The 22,185-nt window shown below is 48.5% G+C and overlaps 1 protein-coding gene across 5 annotated transcripts in view; it reads right to left on the reverse strand.

Annotated features, from left to right (window-relative positions):
- Positions 1-211: 211 nt before the first annotated feature.
- Daam2 (dishevelled associated activator of morphogenesis 2) overlaps positions 212-22,185 on the reverse strand; it is a 98,754-nt gene continuing 76,780 nt past the window's right edge. For 4 of the 5 annotated variants that reach the window (XM_090355730.1, XM_090355729.1, XM_090355731.1 and 1 more), the window contains exons 14-26: positions 21,768-22,067; positions 17,529-17,636; positions 15,997-16,023; positions 15,061-15,167; positions 13,795-13,879; positions 11,405-11,511; positions 11,170-11,258; positions 7,414-7,582; positions 7,167-7,274; positions 5,895-5,955; positions 4,386-4,517; positions 3,309-3,479; positions 212-3,042 (exon numbers count right to left, since the gene is read on the reverse strand). In XM_090355730.1, coding sequence (XP_090211856.1) covers positions 2,821-3,042; positions 3,309-3,479; positions 4,386-4,517; positions 5,895-5,955; positions 7,167-7,274; positions 7,414-7,582; positions 11,170-11,258; positions 11,405-11,511; positions 13,795-13,879; positions 15,061-15,167; positions 15,997-16,023; positions 17,529-17,636; positions 21,768-22,067 — 1,686 coding nt within the window. In that variant the 3' untranslated portion in view covers positions 212-2,820. The remainder of the gene's footprint in view (positions 3,043-3,308; positions 3,480-4,385; positions 4,518-5,894; positions 5,956-7,166; positions 7,275-7,413; positions 7,583-11,169; positions 11,259-11,404; positions 11,512-13,794; positions 13,880-15,060; positions 15,168-15,996; positions 16,024-17,528; positions 17,637-21,767; positions 22,068-22,185) is intronic. The other variant, XM_090355732.1, reaches the window with a different exon arrangement.

The raw sequence follows: 22,185 nt of genomic DNA on the forward strand, positions 1-22,185 counted from the left end.
ATGGTTAACAGTCAGTTCTCTGGGAAATTGGTGGTTTTTCTGTGTTATAAATTCAGGCTACTCCAGTACTGTCACCTGACTTGCAGGATTCCTGGAAACACAGCATTTGGCTGCCTCAGAGCTGACATAAACTGGTGGTAGCCCTCCATGTGTCGTGTCCAACCCACCCCAAGTCCCTTCATGGAAAGATAACACAAGTTTCTATGCAGGCTAGATAGGGATGGTATGGATTTAATAGGGTTTTTTTCAGTATTACAATATATTCTTTTTTTTAAAAAAAGGTGCAAGTGAAAAATTTTTACATGAGCCTCCTTTTGTCACCTGAAGTGGCCGATGCGAGCAGCAGCCTTGGTACCTTTTGGTAGAGGTCCCCCCAGGGGAAAGGTCACAGCACCCCAGTTGTTCACAATCAAGGCGATGGGGATCCCCCCTCCCCATCCACAGAGAATCTCTCATACAAACATGTAGACACACACATACATATACACATACTCCCCTAAACATCTCTCATGGGAGGGGAGAGGGTGCTGTTGCGAAGAGAGTTGTATTTGGTTTTGACAGAATTTTATACTGGACACAATTAGAGGGGGGAGAAAGGATCCACAGGTGACAAAACATGTACCCCCGTTCCCCTCACTGGAGAACACAAGACCAAAGAAGACAGACACCATCTCCATCACTTAGCCTCAAGGACTTGCTGTGCTGCCTCCACAGGGCGCCAACCCCTTCTTGCTGAAGGGACTGCAATGGTAAACAGTCCATGATGCTATTGGAGCCTGGCTACAATGGCATCTTAATATCAGAGGAAATAAATAGGGAAGAAAAAATGGGTAAGAAAGTTGGGTTCTGTAACAATGTATCTGTCTTCTGTAAACAGGTACAACAAACTCTGCTTTTCCAATGTGTCTTGATCAGCCTCCTACTCATCTTCCCTGGTTTACAGCACATCCTCCATTGTAGGTGGGAATGCCAGGACATGGATGTGCCTGATGGACTGAAGTGGAACCCTCTCCTGTTCCCTAGGAGAGGACCTAAAGAGTCCCTTTCCCACCCGCTGCATCACCCCGGAGCCTGCCCCTGGCAGCAAGAGAAAATGCAGCTCTCGGCAGATGCTCTTTCTAGAATCCTTCATCTTGCCTTCACCAGGGTCCCAGGTGGTTGCTTCCCACCTGTGTCAGCCAGATGCACTTTCTCAGATCCCTCCCAGCAGAACACATTCACCTGCCCCACTTGCACCCTATTGCACATGCTGGACTCACTTTGTGGGCTTGCCACACACGCACACTACTACTATGGTCTCACCCCAGGAATCTCACATAGGGAAAGAAGGAAGGCAACTGACAAATCCAGCCTGGCAGACTTGTCTACTGGTACCGATCCTATACCAGGCAGGGGATTCAATGAGAGCTAGAAAGGGAAGAAGCAGAAGAGCCAGGAACTGTTTTGGTGGTAGAGGCTCAGGCAGCTCACCTTGTAGAAGATGAGATGAAAGTGTATTGAAAGTAAGACCTTGATAGGATTGGCCTCACCCCCTTCCATTCAGGAAAAAAACATACTTGTCCATACAGCAGCCCACATCCTACCACCTCAGCCAGCACAGAAGGTTAGCAGCAGGGCCAGAATGGATTCCCACAAATTAGGGCAAAGAACAAAATGGAACACCAGAGTTGGTGGAAGCCTTCCCTGTCTTCCTCTCTTGACTCTTTCAGGTAGTGAGGAAGTTACCTCTCCTCCATCCCCATCTCTCCAGTGTCCTCCCCGCCCCCACCACTCTGAATGCCTCCTTGCAATGCAGAGGCCAACCCTGGCCCTCAGAACCACAGAGAATGAGCATACACAATCTGCAGAATGGATAGTGGGGGTTTTCACTGTGCCTTTGCCTGGTAATGGGTATTAGAGAAGTGGGGGGGGGGGGGGAGTGAGTAACATTAAGCCCAATCATGAGCTTCCCAGGGTTGCCCTCTGATGTGGGGCAACTGAGCACTTAGGATAACGGGTGGGATCCCTGTCTTGCTGTAGAACTGTGGTCAGGTGGCAGAGTAGCTACAGGGTGCTAAGGCCCAACAATTAGGTGTGGTGATGGAGGAGCTTCTCGGGCCCCTTTCCAGATTCACCTGGTACCTGGCAGTGAAAATAAGTCCTGGAAACCCAAGGGTGAGTTTTGTGACTGTTGGTAGATAGGAAGGAGGTGGGACTGAGAAAAGGAGGCAAGGCCAGAAGGCTTACTCTGCAGGAAACGGGCTTGCAACTCTGGATAGCTTTGGTCCCTCATCATCCTGCCAACGCTTACATTCCTGGAGCATGCCAGGAACTGATCTAGCTTGCATGCATAGTGCCTCTTCAGTTTCCCTTCAAGAAGGGAGTCTGTTGTCCAGACCAGTGCTCACAAAACCTCTTCTGGAGGGACAGGGGCTGGTTTCTCTCTGCCTGCCTCTCAGATCCGTGTCAGTCACTTGCCTGTCACTCTAGAGTTGAGGACAAGGCCCACAGACATCTGTTGTCCAGGCCTAGAACCGTTCTGCATCAACCTGGATGCCTGGCATGGAGGATGGAGCCCTCGCAGTATAAATTACCTAGCCCACAGGCCAGGGCCTGCCAGGGACATCCAAGCCAACCTCAGAATGACCCCTAAACACCCAAAGACAGAACAACTTGAAAGGGAGGTGAGAGACATCCCTTAAGGTTAAGTGTGGAGAGACACCTGGCCCAGCCACACTCAGCCCCCAGGACCCAGCCCAGGGCTCCAAACCCAGCACCAAATTATTTTAAGTCACCACCTCCTCCACTCAGCCGCCTGCCTGGCCCATCCCAGCCCCCAGGTCAATAATGTAGCCTGTTTCTTGACCGCTCACGGGTGGTATCTGGGGCCTGGCTCACAGATCGCTTGCGATTGCGCTTGAACTTGCTTAAGTCCTTCTCAAAAACTTCCCCGGAACGCAGGGCCGACACCAGGTCATCAAACTCTCCTCCTTCCTCCAGCGTGTTCCCAGCCAGGACTTTCCGCTGCCTCTGCCATCGCTCCCGTTCCCGCTGCTCCTTCAGCTGCAGGTGGGATGGGAGACTGAGTACCTTCAGGGACATGGAAGGGTCACCCAGAGCCCTCCGTGCCCATGATGCCCTCTCAGCTGGGGGCCACTGCTCCACAAAGCCTCAGCAGACCACTCTGTTCCTTCCCAACCTGCCCACCTCACAGGTAGGGTGCTGTCTCTCACTCCTGGGGCTAGCATCGCCCCACACCCCAGTAGAATCCCTATCCCCCACTCAGACCCACCTCTTCCCTCATCCCACCCCAGCCCAGACTCACTCACCATGACCTCCATACGTGCCCGCCTTTCCTCCTCTTCCTTCTTCCTCCTCATGGCCTCCAGATCCTGCCGGGCCTCCAAGAAACCCTGCAGGAAAGTGTCGAAGATGCCGAAGAATTCATCTGGCTGCATCTTGCTCTCCAGTTCTCCGAAGTGCATCAATGCCTTGGCAAACTGTACAGGGAACAGGAACAGGGTAGTAGAGAATCAGCCAATATGATAAACCTGTCATTAGCTGGCCTCCAGGCACACCAGAGCCCTGTCCTAAGCCAGAGATTGCAGGATCAAAGGGACAGGAAGGCTCTGTTACTACAGTGCGGGGATGAACTGAGGCAAGTCTTGGGCTGGTTGCTGAATTGGTGGGCTGGGACTGATTGATAGTCCTCCTTGGAGTTTGGGAATTCCATCTCGGGAAACTCGACCGTCAGAAACTGCCTGATCATGACTCAAAAGCTCCCCGGAGTTGTCTAGCCATTGGGTGACTTGTTTATCCCCATACGCGTCTAAATGTCAGGTTATTGTGGCAGTCAGATGTGCCACTGGGTGCCAGGCACTGTGCAGACTTTCACTGGGAGCTGTGAATTCTCCAACCCACAAGATGTTGAAAGATGTTGCCACGTAAGGCATAGTTATTGGACCAGCCACCTGTGTTCCTTCTCGGAGCTTGATAGTAACGCTGGAACTCTGGCTGTACCCAGCTGGCCCAATTTAAAAAACAACAACAAAAACAAAAACTGTGCCTATTAAGCAGATGACTCTGTATGGAGGTATAACCACCAAAGCCAAAGCTGAGCTGAACAAGCAGGATTGGTCTCCAACCCTGATATTTACATCCAGACATTCTTGGGCAAGTTATTTCACATCCTACTATTCACACGTATTGAATGAGATTACACGTAAGACAGGCAGTAAGACAAATCCTCTGAGCACTTAATGAGGAGCCGACCATCTAAGACTTCTTCATGGTGTGTGGTGATCCTGGCTTGTCTTATGGGGGTGGCAAGAATTATTTACAAGACAGGGGCAATGAGGTGGTGTCAGGTAGGGAGCAAAGTCAGAGGGGGGGCTGACCCTTCCTACCTTATCTCTGGCCTCATTCAACTGGTCCTCCAGCTCTGAGAAGCTAAAGCTGGACACTGTGATGAAGTCACTCATGATGGGGACAAACTTGTCATTAGGCTCCCGAACTTGATGTCTCTGATATTCCAATTCCTGAGGAAGAAGAGGAAAGAGCTGCTAGATGGACACAGGCTGAGAATGTGGGGAATTTGGAGGCCGTGCACGCCCTCTACCTACATAGCCTACAGGATACTGAAGAGGCAGCACTCAAGCTCACAGTCCGAAGGTGGCAGAAGACTGAATTGTTCACGAAGCTACCTGTCTGTGTCCTTCCACTGCCAGCCTCCATTATCTGGGATGTGGGTGGGAAATCCCACAAAATGGCAGGCTCAGGTCTACCCCAGGCCCAGCAGAGCCAAATGTGTGGTGTGATACCATCTCAGCTGTCAGTAAACAGGTGAAGAGAATGATTTTCTAAAGATCCCAGCTGGTGATCTTATGGCTGGACCACAGACCATTCTTTTCAGCAGTTCTCCGCAGGACAGGCCAATTGGAAATTTGGAGGTCACTCCTCTACTTCCACTACCCTGAGTGGCCACCAGGGCCTCTGTCTATACTTAGCATCCAGCTGAGTCCATTTTCCCCTCACTCTCTCCTCTCTCACGGTGAACACAGGAAAGGACTGCGGTTCCTTGTGGTGACAATGTCCCAATTACTGGGCAGCCTAGAGGCCAAAGAGAGATGAACTGAGAAGCTGCCAGAGCAGGGAACAGGGGAGCAGAAACCTGGTGATTCTGTCTGAATATTTGTGTCTGGCCAAGATTCTGGTGCTGAACTCCTCACCTTTAAGGTGAAAGTTCTAGGACGTAAGATTGGAAGGTGACCCAGCCCTCCCTCATGAAGGTGATACACATCCTTAGGAAAGAGGCTCCGACGTTCGCTTGCTCTTGACACCCTGTGAGGACACAGTGAGGAGCTACCGCCTAGGAGGAATGGGCCCTCACTGGACACAGAATCTTCTAGTATTTTGATCTTGGCCTCCCCAGACTCCAGAACCTAAGAGATGTAAGTCTTGTTTGTTTGCCATTTGGTTACTTGATTTGACATGGCAGCTCTGGCAACAGGGCTTAGATCCTGCACTGAGAAGAGATGTGAGGAAGGACGCCCGCCATACTGTCCTTCCCCCCTCCCGCCCCCACCCGGGGCCAGCTTTCAACTTCTCCAGCCACTAAAATCAAATTTATGCACGTGGCAGTGCCCTAAGGCATACTCCACATTACTGCCAGGGATGCCACAGCACTCCATGATAGGAAACGGTCTCTGCTCCTATCAAAATGTCAACTCGAAACAATCCAATCACTTTCTCCCGAGGGCTGTGCCTCCTCTGCTGGATTTCCTGGCTCAGCAGCCAGGAGCCTTGGTTCACATCAGGTTCCCTGGCTGCATGTGTGCTCTGGGCCCCCACCATCACCCCCAGCCATGGCAGTAGGAGCATCTTCTTCACGCATCGAATCTTAACATTGTACTCACCACCTCCACAGCTCGCAAGCCCTTCTTGAGGTTGCCCACCTCCTTCTCCAGCTCTGCCAGGCTGTGGGGGAGACAGAACAGGGAAAGTCCGTTGATCATCAGCTCATCAGCATTGGCTGTAAGAAGCTGAGCAGTTATTCTGCATTCACTCCTAGGGTTCCCTATTAGGGTTCAGTTCCATTTACCCACAGTGGAGACTGGACTCATCGTATTGGCATTCTTTCTATATTAATGTTTTCTTGAGAGGTCAATTTAAAGTACCATGGCCTGAGGGTTGGCGGATCTAGACCCTGCTTAAGCCACTCCCTTGAGGTAAGCCTGGTGAGTCCCTTCTCTCCATGCCCATAAACACTTCTATAGAATAACAAGGAGGAATGTTTTGTGAGTTTCAGAAGGCTTCTAAAACCTGGCCACTCGCTTAACTTGACTCTTTTGAACTACCACTAGGTAAACTTACCAGCGCTTAGCTGGTTGATTTGGTTTGCATGTGGCCCTGTGAAGTTCATGTTAGGAAAACCCAGTCCTCGACCTCATGTTAAGGATCTCTGGCAGTGGAGCTCCGGAAGAGAACTACGAGTAGTGAAGTCACACGGCTGGAGCCCCTGCCACGGCGTTAGTGGGTTCCCTTGCTCTGTCTTGCCCTGTGGTACTACTTTCTGTCCTGGTATACCCAAGCCAAGCAGATTCAAGCGCCAATTTAATCCTGCTTTGCTTGGACTTCCAATCCTTTGGAGCCATGACTCAAACTTCTATCACCCAATCTGACACAGCATTGTCTTCCTCACAGTGCTCTTTGACACCTCTTAGCCCGGGACAGCATTTCTGGGTCTATTGGAGAAGATGCATGACAATGCACAGTCCATTTTAATGCATAGTCCTCACTCTTTCAACTTGGAAAATGATTTTCTGTCCCAGCCCCCTCTTGCCTGTACCCATGGCCAGGCAGTTTTACACTACCCAAAACTGCTCAACCCATACCAATGGAATACCACGTGACCGCCTCTTGGGCGGGCTCAGCTGAGCTCCCAGATTCTCTATCAGGATTCAGTTCCATTTACCCACTGGGGAGACTGGATTCATCGTATCAGCATTTTTTCGGTATGAGCATTTTTTTGAAATGTCTCAGAAATAAGGATTTAAGAGCATAGTTTGTTTTGTTCTTCGCACAGCGTAGACTGTGAGGCACAATCATTTCTTGGGAGGCCCCTGAAGGAGGGAAGTCAGTGCATGCGGGGTTGTGGGGAGATGGAAGTCTAGAAAGGAGCTCCTCACTTGACTTTGGCGGCTTCTGAAAGATGCTGCAGCTCCGAGGGCAGGTTCAGAATGTCGGGGAAATGCTTCTCCAGGATCATGATCAGGTAGTGGAGCAGGGAGATGTTTCTATGGACAACAACCATCCGGTCAGGGGTAAGGGGCTGAGGAACTGGGGCTGGGGGCCAGGAGGAGCTAGGGTGGCATGTTAAGGAAAACAAGCAAGGCATCTTGGGGAGTGAGTCCAGAGGAAGCAGATGGCCCCTACCTGTCGATGCTGGACTTGGTGTCCGCGATCTTGTTGAGGCTGGCCACCCTGAATCCGTAGGCGCCCCCACGCTGCCCTTTGTTCATGAAATTGCCAATCGCCAGGACCACCTCCAGCATCTGCTTTAGCCGCCTGCTGCTGGTCAGCTCCTGGGAGGCTAGCAGGATGGCTGGGAGAGGAGGGCCAGGTCACATCCCCACACAGGCTGGACCAGGCAGCAGCCCCCTGGTACCTTAGAAGTTGTCAGCACAATGTTTGGGAAGGGGCTACCAGGTGTCTCCCATGTTTGTGGGGCAGATACCCTACACACACCCAGCAAGTCCCTCTCCTTCCCCACTTCCAAGCAAGCAGACCAACTCGTCAAAGACCAGCGACATCGCCAGACAGCCCTTCCTCAAGGTGTGCGGCTCTCTTTGAGAACTTCGACTTTCTCCATCTTACCTATCATGGCGTGTTCTGGCTATTTTGAAATTCTGTATTTTATTGATTGGGGGAAAAGTTGTTGTTATAATATTCCCAGATTATTTCTATTCTGCAGTTGATGGGATCTTAGGATTGATGAAATAAGTTATTTAACAATCTGTTGAATGTCGTTTTGAAAATACTTGCAATCTTTAGGCATTGTAGCCATTTCCCTCCAATGCTTAAACAATCTGTTTATTAGAAATATAACAAAAACCCCAGCATTTCATCTGCTGTGGATTCTCCAGCCCTTAGCTACCTTAGCTACCGTGTATTCATGTGAATCTGCAGAAATGAGACACAAGTTCCTCCATGAGATTTTGGCTACTAGTTCTAGAATATGCTTTTGAGTATTAAGTGTGATGACAGGAAGACAGCCTCTGGTCTCTGGCAGAAACCAAACACAAACTTCCTTAAGATACTGTTTATTCCTTTAAGATAAAAGGAAAACTCTGCACTGAAAGCTTACAAAACAAAAACAAGCAAACAAAAACTTCAAAAGCAATTTAAAAGAATTAAATGTGGAAAGGGTGTAAAAATGAGAAACGAGTACAGGCTCACCAGTAGCTTCTACGTTAATCGCATGCATAGTCTTCTGAACAGGTAATTTGATTGTTCCATAATTAAAATATTATGATCAATTATGATGGGGCTGTATCATGAAATAAGAGGTCGTACTCACTACTACATGTATATGTAGGAATAATTCACAAACATGATGTTGGATAAAAGAAGCCAGATTAAAATTACAGGCATGAGCCACTGGTACCCAGCTAGTAATCTTTCCAGCTACCTAGAAGGCTGAGATTTAAGGATTGTGGCTCAAAGCCAGCCCACGCAAGAAAGTCTGTGAGATTCTTCTCTTCAATAAACTACTCATCTGGAATTGGTGCTGGGGTTTGTGACAGGACACTAGCCTTGAGCACTCAGGGACTTAGGGATAGGGCCAAAGCTCTGAGTTCAAGACCTAAAACCATAAATAAATAAATAACTCACTCACATATTATTCCATTTATATAACATTTAAAACAGTCAATATAAGCTGTTATGTTAGATGAGGAGGGAGGAAGAAAGGAGTAGCTAGAAGAGGTCAATGTTTGAGAGAAGGATGTTAAAAAAGGAGTTAAGGTCTAGAAACCTACTTCTTTTTCTGCGGGTTGTTTACACAAGGAGAGGTTTGCTTTGCAATGATTCATTAGGTAAAGGCTCTTAGGATTTTGGTGCATGTACTTAGGAGATCTGCATGTCATATTTCAATTTTAAAAATTTTATTTGGGGAGAAATGACTTACAAAAGTTCCCAGCAACTTAATTTGCTTGGGGTGTTTTTTCCCCCTAAGGTTGATGTGTTATTTGAAAAATAAATCTGTAAAGGAATCTTCCTAAAAAATGCTAAAAATGTTGGCAAAACAGAGAATGACATAAATTGAAAGGAAATCAGCGGAAATGGGAAAACTCCCATACTCAATGCTGACATTTTTAGGTACATTCACAAGAGGAATCTATTCATAAGAATATTGCATTTGCAATTATGTTCATCTCAACTATATTTAGTGAACGTCTTCATAATAAGAAACCGTACACTTGGTCTACTCAGCCATGAACATATTCATAAGAATATATTCAAGAATGTGTTCATGAATACTTTCATAGAATTATCGCATTTGTAAGACTGGGTGAATTAGCTTTTAGCAGCTTGACCCTGACTTCCCCACAGGATGGTGGGTGTTAATGTCTCCTCACCCAGCTGGTGGAGACTCAAGTTTAACTACTTCAGAAATACTTTCCTGGGAGAAGTGGAAGGAGAGAGATGAACCCAAATGTCTGCACAATCCTTGGCTGTCTACCCCAGCTGAGCACACAGATCCACTTCTGTAAAATACAACGTGGGTATCTCTTCCAGTTCTCAGCCAATCAAGAAGAACAGCTTTTCCAAGGCTGAGCGATCTTTACAGAGCACAGATAAGAGAGATCCACGGATTCCTCCAGCAGTTTGGCTCTGCCAGTTGTGTCTTGCTCTGTATAGCTTGTTATTAAAGACAGACTCAAACAGAGCAATCACTGACTGACTTTGGGGGACAATGTGGGAGCAACTTCCTGAGAGCAGGAAATTATCAGATAATAAACTCCTCTGGTGGCTGAGCCACTCTGACTTGATAGCTCCAAATACTGGTGGCTCCCATTTGAGCCACTGACCCCAGAGACACAAAGAGTTGTGCACCTGCTTCTTGGCTTGAACCCCTTATCTATGCTGAATGTGCCAAAGGCAGCCAGGGCAGGAAGAAAGTTGAAGAGTTTACCCATGGAGAAAGCGCCAGATGGAGACTCGTTGCTGGTGTGTTCCCTTCTCCGAGACCCGTGATCCCCATTATCTGCTCCCCCCATGCTGTGTGCACAGGCCTGCCTTTAGCTCTTGCCCACTCCACCCAGGAAGGGCCTCTCTCTGGGAGTGCTAAATGACCACACTGTCCAGCAGGGGGTGCTCATGCTCTGCTTGGGACCCTCTATGTCCAGGACACAGTCTCCCTGTCCTCACCCTAGAAGAGCCTCCCAGCTTCTTGTTTCTCCTCCCCACCCCCCCCCCATTGTAGGTCTGCCCATCAGCCTTTCCCACCTCTTCCTGTCCCTCCCCTCCTCCGCCATCTCCATGAGCAGCTCTAGGGAGAACCACCCTGTGCAGTCCCACAGGACAAGAATGAAAGGATGGGGCTGAAGGATGTGCACCTGCCCCCCCCCCCATGGGCAAGGACCGTCATCCCCTTTTAGGAAAGGGAAGGAAGAGGTCCACACAGGCCAGTGGTTGGTGTGAGAGTGTTTCATGCATGCCTGGCATGTGCTCATCAATGAATGAGCCACTTCTCCAGGAGTAGCCTGTACAGGATTCCTTTGCAGACTCAGAAAATCGGACATCTTCAGTGATCACCTGAAGCCATTGCCTGCTTTCTGAATAACTCACGCTTAAGTCTTGTGCCCAGGTTTGTTCTGGGAAACCCATACCTCTCAAGTAGGCAAGGATGGATACAAGGTATGCCAGGCCTGGTTCTAGGAGCTGGACATAGCATTACTTTCTCATGGTTACTATCTCACTCTGGGGCCACTGACAGACGCATGATGAGGAGTAAATGTGTGTCTCCTGGTTGGCACCCATGCTAACCTAAACAAAGATATTTTCTAATAATAACCATTGTTTCCAATTTTGTCCTGGACTTTGATGTTTTGGGGGTATGGGATCAAGAGTAAGGAAGGAGTTTCCCTTGTTCTTTGACACCCACATACCTCTCCACCCTGAGCCTACCTTCCACTTTGGGTTTGGCCTCCACCAGCCGTTCCTGGAACTTCTTCTTGAAGAACAGGGCCTGTAGTCGTTGCTGGTAGTGGTCGATTCTGTAGATGAAGTAAGCCACAGCTTTGGAAGCCTCCTGCAGCCTCCTCTTAAGCTAGCCCACCTCCCATTCCCTCCCCATCTTCTTGGCGGAACCCACCATCCAAACCCTAGCTCCAACTCCTCCCATCATGCTCTCTGGCCCAACCTGCTCATTTCATAGAGGAAACGATCGGCCCTTGCCATCCGCTCGATCTCATGCTTGTGTTCCTCAAGGAGGTCAATGTCACTCTTCTCAGGAATGAACTTGAGGAGCTGAAAATTGCAGGTGCAGACAGGAAATTAGTGAGCAATGGGTATGAGGGTTTCAAGCATAGAAAAGTTATGTTTCTCAGGGTCTCAAGATGGAGAGAAGGCAGCTAAGAGGGGAGGACCTTAATCTGCACTGCACAGTAAATCCCAGGCCAATCTGGGCTACGTAGAGAGCTGGTCTGGTAGCTCCCATCTATAATCCCATCTACATGGGAGGTGAGCGTAGGAAGATCACAGTTCATTGGGAGCCTAGGCAAAAAGGTTTGCAAGACAAATAAGCTAGGAGACATGGACTGATAGTCTTAGCTGTATAGGAGCCATAAGTAGGAGGTCCTTGCCAAGTACGCCTGGGAAAAATGAGAGCCTACATGAAAAAGTAATACTAATAATAACTGGGTGCTAGTGGGCACACGTGTCATCCTAGCCACTCAGGAGGCTGAGATCTGAGGATCACAGTTAGAAGCCAGTCCAGGCAGAGGAGGCCTGTGAGACTCTTATCTCCAATTAACCATTCCAAAGACAGAGGTGGATCTGCGGCTCAAAGTGGTAGCACACTAAACTTGAGCTAAATAGCTCAGGGACAGCACTCAGACACTGAGTGCAAACCCCACAACTGCCAAAAGAAAAAAATGAAGTACAAGAAAATTATGGGGAATGGGCTCAGAAACATGCACAGTTGTATTGACTGGTAGATACTCATGCTGGATGCTGTGGTTTGAATACTTCCTCCAAAAGCTAATGCATGGAAATGTAACCCCCAAGTTCATAGACTAATCATATTTGGAGGTGAGCATTTGGGAGACATTTAGGATAAAATGAGGTGAAAAGATGGAGCCCACAACAGCAGCAGTGAGCTGATACCAGAAAGAAGAGCAATCCAGCTAAGGTACCTGCCATGTCCTGACATGGGACATCCGTGCCATGCCATGATACAGGACAAGGGCCCTCACCAGATGCCAAGCAACATTTGAATTGTCCAGCATCCAGAGCTGTGAGCCAAATGGACTTCTGTCATTTACAAATTAACCAGTGTCAGATGTTTCGTTTCATCTACAGAATGGGATCTGAGTCACTGCTCTCTTTTTGCATCTGGTTTCTTTTCCCCAAAGCAACATGTACCAGTTATCCAAGCTGAATACTGTATTGGTATGTTGTTGTCATTTATTGCTGTGTTGTAGTCTGCATGAGTAATAGTAAGGCCTATTCACTTTGGTATTGATGAAGATGTGGGCTGTTCATACTTTGGGGGCTTTATAGATAACGTTCCATAACTATTTTTGTTCATGTCTCTTAGTCAATGTTTACACTGGTTTCTCTTGGGGATAGATCTAAGTGTGGCATTACTGGCAGTAGAGTAGATATAGGTTCAGCCTTACTCTGTACTGTCAAGTATTTCTCCAAAATGATTGTGCCGATGAGAATCCCCAGTGATTCATTTCCATTTTAGCTTCTTTGGTGGGAAGCCGGGGTCCCCTCCCCATGGTTCACGCTGTGGTTCCTCTGGTGATACTCTCACCTGCCATATGCTGACACTGGGACATTCTCTTTCATAATCCAGCTGTTCAGCTCTTTCGCTTATTTTTAAGCTCATTAGTTTGCGATCTTCTCACTGCTTTGTACATTTCTTTATTGTAAATAGGAGCTATAAGGTGACAGATAATAGGTAGATAGAGGGTAGAGAATAGAAATAGTTACGTAGATATTAGATTGATAGAAAGGTGATAGGTAGATAAAGTTAGAGGATAGATGATAGATAATAGATAGATGATAGGTGATAGTATGATGATAGATAACAGATTGAAATATGTAGAGATTATATATGTGCATATACACATGAACATATAAATATATATTTTTATAAATATATCTATTTATATATTCCCACAGAAATATATTTCCATATATAAAATATATTTCCATATATATATATATATATAAATAATCTAGGTTTGGGCTTGTGTTCTCCCCTAATCCAAACCTTCTGGAAAACAGTAGTCTTGCCTTTTAGCAAAGCCCGATTGATGTTCCTTTGTGTGTGGCTTGCTGTGTGGCTCTTAAAAGAATGTAACCAAATGAAAGGGAAGCAATTTGGAGGAGAGACCCAGGGTGGTTCATACCTCCTATCTCTTTCTAGGCACCTCAAAGTTCTCTGGAAGCCTTTTCTGGAGAAAGGCTAGCCCAGACAAGTTTCTAGAAACCACCTCTCCAATTTCTTGTTGCTTTTGACCCAGGAAGCCTTGTGACTATCCCGGGGCTAGCTCTCTGCCCTCTCCTCAGGGTCCTCACCTGCTCCAGCATATCTTTAGCAAGGTCCTCCTGCTCGTCCATCTTCAAGATGGCCTGCCGGATCTCCTCATTAGAAAGCTTCAACCTGCAGTGAAAGGAAAACTACCCTGAGCAGCTCTGAATGCCTCCCTGATCTCCTGTGTCAGATGCTGCTGCCTCAGCCTCCCCCAACCCTGTCCCATGGACTTGAACCATTGATCATCTTCCTTCCTTGCCTCCTCGGTGAAGCCTTCTCAGACTAAGCTAATAGGACACACTCCATAAAACCTATAACAAACATTTTAATGACTACGAAAGACTCAGGTCCCTGGTGTGTGTCTCTCTCATTTGAGGCTTTGTCCAAGTCAATAGATCCTCTGGGAAGAAGAGCGGTATCTTCTGTGCAGGCTAGAAGTCGGTGCTCCTTCTCAGGCCTAAAAACTCTACTCTGTGTCCATAGGAGGACATAACTTCAGCAGGTTACTGAGCAACTGGCTCCTCCTCTTTCCTCTGCTCAGGCGACAGGGTCACGTGATCGCTGCCCCACACAGCTGTTCCAATCAGTCTTGCTGTCTGTCCCCTTCCTCCTCCACCATACACCGCCCACTGGAAACCTGAGAATGTAGCATTTCTCTACCATCAAATGGCAGACATGGAGATCTGGGAACTTGTGGGAGGATGGAGGGGGCAGATGTCCCAGAGGCAGCACTAAGAATAGTGTGGAGGCTCTGCCCTCTGGCCCTGGCTTGGGGGAGGCCCGCACAGAAGCAGCCCTGTTAGTGCAGATACTGTCCTGTTTGTGCTGCAACCACAAGGGAAATGCTCTAGGACTGAGATCATGCCACTCCAAGCCCTCCATGGGCTGAAAGCAACTCAGCTGCCCAATGCTGACCAGGCCAGTGGGGCAGGGGGTCTTGTGATTTGGGCCAGTTTCCTGTCTGCAGAGTCCTCTTTTGCTCTTCAATGTGAGTTCTCAAAGGCGGACGGTGCCTGCCTCCTCCAGCAGAGAAAGAAGGACTGTCCCCTCTCCACAGGCATTCAGCTTAGCTAGCCTCTGCTTTGTTTTCTTGTTTTGTTTTTGCTTTGCAGTGTGCTGGGGGTGGAATTCCAAGGCCTTGAGTTTTGCAGTGCTAGGCAAGCTACACCAGTGAGCCATGTTTCACCCCAGGCTCTCCAGCATCTTGCTTGGCGCTTCCTATATCTCTGATGTCTCTATCTCATGGAGGGCCCTATCCCTCCCACCAAAAGCTAACTGGGACAAGGGCTCACAGGCAGGGTGACACATACTTGGAGAGGAGGATGATGCAGTTCTGAGCCCTCCGGCCATCGATGACCGACAGCTCTTTGACCTTTCGAGAGGTCAAGTAGATGTCCTCGGTGGAGCCCAGCTCTTTCTGTGAACAAGGAGGCAGAGGTGTGTTTTCCTGTCTTCTCTTGGCCCCACTCCCCACTCCCAGCAGCCACCCTCCTTTCAACCTGGGGAAGGAGTAAAGGAGAGTGTCTCTCATGGACACTGGCCTGAGACTTTACTATGGGATAGAAAGAATTGGGGGGGGGGGGAGTCAGTGTAGGGTCCCTTTCTTCTACCTTAGCAACCTGGAGAAGGGAATGCTGTAATAGGGATAAGGTGGGAACAATCTCCATGGCTCTGGGTGACAAGCACCATCTTGTCCTCCCCAAAATTAAACCCACCACCCAGAGCCCGCTCAGGTCATGATCACAAGTTGGTTCAAATCCCAACAAGGTCATTGCTTTCTGACTCTTGAAGATAGGTACACCTCTGTATGCCCAGGGGTAAAACGGGCATCCACCAAGTTGGAGGTGGGGAAACTGAGGTAGAATTCCAAGCACAGGTCGGTTCCGTGGTATGCAAGTCCAGAGACTATCATTCACATCATTATCTTGGTGAACTCTGCTCTGGGAATTGTGCAGGGCCCAACTTTTCAGTCAGCCAGGCAGAAAAGCCTTGCCTTGAGCTTGGTAGAGGAGACAAAAGACCTAGAGGCCTTTCTTTTCCCTCCCATTGCTGACAGAAGTGGGCTAAGTTTCTCTCCCCAAAACTCCCCCCCCCCATTTTCAGTGTCCTCCACCACATGGTCCCTACAAGGATGGGTGCTAAGGTGGGAGGCAGCACAAAGAAGCCCCCCTCGTCTGGGCCTAGTTCAGAGCCAAAGCCCAGGACAGCAGTTAAGAGTTGGAATATTTGGAGTCCCAGTGACTCACCTGCTGAATAGGATTAGTTATCAGGTCCTAGACAGGCAGCAGCCACAGCCAATAGAGAATTAAACATGCAACACATTAGTCAAGACCTTCAGGGACCCCGGGACCAGGAGAATGGATGCAGGGACCGTCAACCTTTTCTTCTGTCCACTTTGTCTTAGGAGACAGCCCCCACCCCCACCATAGTTGGAAGCTACTTCTGCAGACATGCACCAAGGGAAAGCCAGACAAGTGGAGATCAGGCAGCATCCCCCCCCCACACACACCCTGAATCACTGCACCCCAGGGAGGGCTGAGCAGACCCCATGCACCTTGCACTGGACTTTCCTGCCCCTGCGTCTCAATTTCTCACTCTTCCCTCTCCACTGCTGAGAATGTGGGGAAAGGCAGAAGTCATTCCTTCCCGTACGTAGGAAGGAGGGACAGGAACCAGAGAGACAAACAAATGAGCTAGAGTCTCGTGGGGGTCCTTGGAAAACATGTTGCTCCCTGCGTCTGTTCTCTGGTGTCTAAGGGGAGCAGAGAAGGCACAGCCTGCCCCTTGGTCCTCCCTGCCTGCCATTAACTCAAAAGCTGCCTAGAGCAAACTCTAGAGATCAGGCCCAAACAGGGGCTGGAAGGACTGCCCTCAGAGAGTGGAGGGGAACCAGTGAAAGGCTTAAAATTCCTCAACTCATCAAGCTGGAAGACACTAAATCCAGTTTATGTAAGCCCCAGCCCAATCTATTCCAGTTTATATCTGAGTTCTGGAGCCTGGAGAGGCCAGCCCAGGCCCCTGGCCAGCAGATGTGAAAACTCAGGGGATCAGCATGCATCCTATCTGCTCCCTCCCTTACCCCTGTCTCTGACACCCAGTTCATAGAACTCCCTTTGGCTTCTAGCCTAGCTGCTGCTTTTGGCTTCTGCCAGCCTGACAGGGATACAGGTTTACATGCTCCCTAAAATTACGGGTATGGAATCAGATGCCTTCGGCACCCACATTAAAATCAAATAAACAGCCAGGTTCATGCCCATAATCCTAGCTACTCATGAGGCTGAGATATGAGGATGGAGATTTGAACCCTCTCATCCTCAGTGACATGGGAAGTACAAATGGGAAAGTCACAGCCCACAACAGCTAAGGCATAAAATGAGCCACTACCTTATGAATAACCAATGCAAAGAGGAGCTGGAGGCCTGGCTCAAGTGGTAGAGCACCTCTTTAGTGTGTGTGAGACTCTGAGTTCAAGCCCCAGTACCACTAAAAAAATAAGTAAGTAAAATCACTTTGTAAGTATGTGAGAAAGAAAAGCAAAGACAGGGAGGGAAGGAATAGAGAAAGGAGGGAAGGAGGAAGGGAGAGAAGAAAAAGTTGAATAGGGTTGAGTTCAAGTAGGACAGCACCAGCCTTGAGTGAAAAAGCCAGGTGAGGGCACAAGGCTCAGAGTTGAAGCCCTAGGACCAGCACACACATAAACATGACTAGGTGTGAGTTGAGAGGATATTTATACAGATGTCAGATCTCCAGAGATTGGAGGGGCCTGGATTAGTCTTACCTGGTGCCTCTGATAAGCCGAAAACATCTTTTCAAAATCCTTCAGGTCCAGAATCTGAAATACCTTCGTGTCATCCATCTCATTCCACACGGTGCCCGGGACACGCTCCTAAACACCAGAGCAGGGAGAAGATGCCCAGGTCCTTTGTGATGGAGTTGCCCATTGCTTCCTTGGCCCCATCTGGTCCCCAGGAGCCCATGCTACCACCGCCAGGCCCTCGGACCTTCCATTCCTCCCCTCAAAACCCCTGCCTTCCTTGGACGCTCTGCTCCTGGGTAGAGTCTGAGACGATCTTTCCCAAGACACCATGAGCAAGCACATCCCAGAAGTGCTAAGTGAGGGGTGGGCTAGTGTGAAAGGAGGCGCCCTAGGCTTCTGGAAAAGCAACAGCTAAAGCCGTGCACCCAGGGCCCTCTGCACTGGCCTGTTCTCCATGTTGGGCAAGGTTGGATGGAAGCGACTTCCATCCTTGACTGGAGTCACTGGAAGGTCCAGGGATCCTCTACATTTTTGCATTGAATACATTTCCTGGATCTGAGATGCCCCTTTTCTTCCTAGGTCTTACTCCTTCTTTCCCAGATTCCCAGAATCTGACCCATGATGTGTTTGCTGACACATGCCAAAGATTGGGACATCCTGGGCCTTGCAGTGACTGCTCAGAGCAACAAATCTCTGCCACAGCTTCCTGTTGTTCAGACCCAGGGAAGGACCCTGGGTACCCTGTACCACCGTCTCTCAATGGAGGCCTCACTCTGTCTCTGTGTAGGACTCTTGCCTGGAAGGTTCTAGAAAGGAGCTTTGTAATCCCACCCTAAACTGCCCCTAGCTACTTTGCAACACTTTGTCCACCTTGCTGATGGCTTCAAGGGAAGAGCTGAGCACTGCTCCTCCCCCTCTCGCCCCTCCCCCCTGGATCCAAGCCTCACCCAGAGCTTGGCCCTTCCTTCTCCCTTGCCCTCTCCTGCCTGGAGAGTAGTTAGGGAACCTTCCTGATACTTGTGCCTCCTCCCCACCTTCCCCTCAGCAGGCTTGGAGAGAGAAGCATACCTTTCACTCACTTTTATTTTCTTAAACTCTGAAAAGGGGAGGCTAGGCCAGAGTGGAGGGGAGGGGACATTCCTGTGGCCTTCTGAAGGCCAGGGACCCTCGTATGGAATGCTGGGCTGAGAAGTTTGGGAGCAGCAAGGGATACAGGCAGCTGGCCAAGCCCAACACAGACACATTCTTTTCATGGCAGAAACAACCACTCTGTGTGTGTGTGTGTGTGTGTGTGTGTGTGTGTGTGTGCGCGCGCGCGCGCGCGCACACGCGCGTGCACATGAAAGACAGGCAAGACACAAGGAGAGATACAGACACACAGCAAAACAGAGACCGAGAGAGCCAATATGTGGGGTAGAAGATTAAGGATGGGGAAAGGAAAAGAAGTTAGGGCAGGAAAGAGAAGGGATGAGAAAGGGACCTAAAACCAGGGAAGCTAGAAAGGAACTAACACCACCATGGGAGTAACCAGAAGGAGCTAGAGTGGCTTATTCTGGGGTGGAGGATGAGAAAGAATGTCCACAGAAACAATGCTTTCCTTCCTCTGTATCCTTGACAAAGCCGGAGTCAGCAAAAAGGATGTTACTGGAGTACAAGAACTCTGTGTTCCATATGAAGAAAAGTATCCTATGAAACCACAGATAAAATCACCTGGGCCCTTTCTTGCTTCATCCTGAAGACAGCCAGTGTGGGGACTTAACCTGGCTTTGCCCTCATGTCTGCCAGGATGAGTGAGGCAATTTGTGGAGAGACGGTGTGGTCTGACACCAGAGACAGGTAGGACACTTCCCTGTACGCTCCACACCTCTGCCCTGTCAGTCTACTGTGCCCATCTTTGCGGCAATTCTTAAATTTACTTTTTCCATTACTCAGGGCCAAAACTCTGTCATCTCCAGTGTAGGTCTTTGGGACTGCTGGCCCTCTTAAAGCTATCCATAAATGCCAAGCCAATCTTTCCCAGAAATATATTTCATCATTTTTCCTGCTCAGAGCATTGACTTTGGGATCAGGTTGATGAAGTTCCAGCCCTGATAGGATGGAGGAGGAATATACATTTTTTAATCCTGGATCCCACAACAAGAAACTGAGTCTAAGTAATGCTTTCTGAGTTGAATGGAAATTGCGATAACACATCTAAATCACATACAGACGTGCCATTAACAATTCATTTAATATTACATTATTATTTATTAAGACCTCCCATCCAGGCACTGGTGGCTCATGCCTGCAATTTTAGCTACTGAAGAGGCTGAGATCTGAGGACTCTGTTACAAAGCCAGCGGGTAGGAAAGTCCATGAGACTCTTGTCTCCAATTAACTGATGAAAAGGCAAAAGTGAAGATATGACTCAAGTGGTAGAATACTAGCCTTGAGTAAAAGAACACCTCAGAGACAACACCTAGGCCCTGAGTTCAAGCCCCAGTACTAGCACAAAATAAAAAATAAAAACCCTTCTTGTCATCTAGAATCCTGAGAAAATTCATGTCTTGTAAAATTCACTGTTATCAGACTCCAGAAAAAATCCTAAGCATGAACCTTCTAAGAATGAAAATATTATAAATGATCACACACACACAAAATTAATTCATTGCCTTGTCTGTATTCCATAATCCTTGGTGCATATTATAACTTATCAAATTTTTTAAAACTTAAATTATAAGCTGCCAGTCTAGGAGACAAAAACATTCTATTTTGTTTTAACCACAATACAAAAACCTAGTATTTCTGCTCCGGAACAATGGCTATTTCTGCACAGCCCATGGCATTTGGTCTGGGGAGCCACTTGCTCATATACAGCTGGATTTTCTTACTTTCCCATTCCCCAACCCATAGAATGCAACTGTGCAGTATGGATGCCTCTAATGTTAATGTTCTTGTTTGCAACACTGTGAGCAGATGAACTCTAACACAAATTAATGAGATCAGAGATAAAACCAGGGGCCAAGGAGACCATGAATGTGTTGTGTACTTTGGTATATTTGTCCCTAGATGATGAATCAGAGGTGGAAAGGAGCTTGGAGATCACCTTAAAGCAAGCAAAACAAGGCACAGACAAGATGGATGACGGATGACATGATAAAGAGATCACATTGCTAGTCAAACCAGGTATAGTCAAAGACTAGAGTCTCTCTACTCATCCTCAGGTTCTCTAGTTGTTTCCTGGCCATTTTTCCCACTTTGCTACTTCCTATGCCCTCTCAGGATACCTGTTACTTCTCACTTCAACCATTAATCACTGGGTCTTCCAGAATGACGTCATACTTAAAGCAGACCTCAGCCTGGCTTGCCAGCTGGTCTACCACCAGGAGGAAACATTTAACAAACACTGACTACTTAGTCAACAATCTCTTTTCTACCCAGAATGTCTTCCCACTTAAGTCACAGAAGCTCATCCACAACTCTAAGATAGAAACTCCCAACGTATGAGTCTGATGGGATCATGTACCAGGGTCTGAGGGGATCTATTAGCCCAGTTCCAAGCTAGAATCTATACAGATATGGTTCAAGTGGGGATAGGGGCCAGACTAATAAATGAAATGTCATTATACATCATACATGTGTTTGCCTAGGGGATAAAGTCCTCTAAATCATAGTTGCTGTTTCATTGTTAGGAATCTAGGGAGACTCCCTATGTTCACTAGAGTCCAGCAGAGAAATGGGCTCCCACTTGGCCTGGGATTGGAGAGTATTGGTGGACAGGTCTCACAAGGATGTTCACTATTGGTGTAGAAATGTGACCCATGTGCACAGATCTGACTAGGGACAATGACTCAGAGCTACATCTTGATTTCAAACTCCGGTCCATTGCACACTTTGCCCAGATCTTGACCTCAGCCCAAACTCTGTTTATATATTCTTCCACCAATTTCCTCAGGTCAGCCCTCTCCTGGAAATTCTCGCTTATTCCTGTCCTGTCTGGAAAGCACCTGGCCTGGCCCAGGCTTTGTTGTCTGCTGCCCTTTGCACCTGTGGCACACACTGGTTTATTTGCAGATGGCTTTGCCCAATGGGGCATGCCCACCTTCTCATTGTCTCTCCCAATGTAGATGTCAAACCCATCTCCTCCCACCCACCCCCCAGCTCTGGTGCCACCACCAAAGAAAGAACCTGGGGCGGATTTGCATGACTGCATGCCTAGTCTGGTGCCTGCCTACCACCGGCTGCAGGGGATCAACCCACTTCCCCCTTCTGGATGCTCACCTCATTCAGCTTGACCCAGTTGAAGGATTTCAGTGGGTGGGAAGGCTGAGGGATGTGCTTTCTCCTGAGTGGAACATCGCTGCTGGGGAAGGGGTCCTGAGGCAGGGACAGGCCCTGGCCAAAGCAAGGTGGGGCTCCTGGGGGGGTAGGAGGCCCACCAGGTGGAAGGGGTGGTGGGGGAGGTGGGGGACAGCAGGAGAAGGGGAGCGGGGGTGGGGGTGGAGGCAGGTCACTGGTTGTCATGGAGGAAGACAGGATCAGTGGGCCTCCAGGTGGAGATGGTGAAGATGAAGGGCCTGTCTGTAAGGAGATAGAAAAATGCAAAACCATTCAGTCATCCTTGCCGATCTTGGGTCAGTCTTAATCTCTATCTGCAAGCCCCTCAATCCTGCTGTCACTTCCCTCACACATTTCAACA

The sequence above is a fragment of the Megascapheus bottae genome, chromosome 22, assembly GCF_031878675.1.
Source record: "Megascapheus bottae isolate mThoBot1 chromosome 22, mThoBot2.hap1, whole genome shotgun sequence".
In the NCBI taxonomy this organism is placed as follows: domain Eukaryota; kingdom Metazoa; phylum Chordata; class Mammalia; order Rodentia; family Geomyidae; genus Megascapheus; species Megascapheus bottae.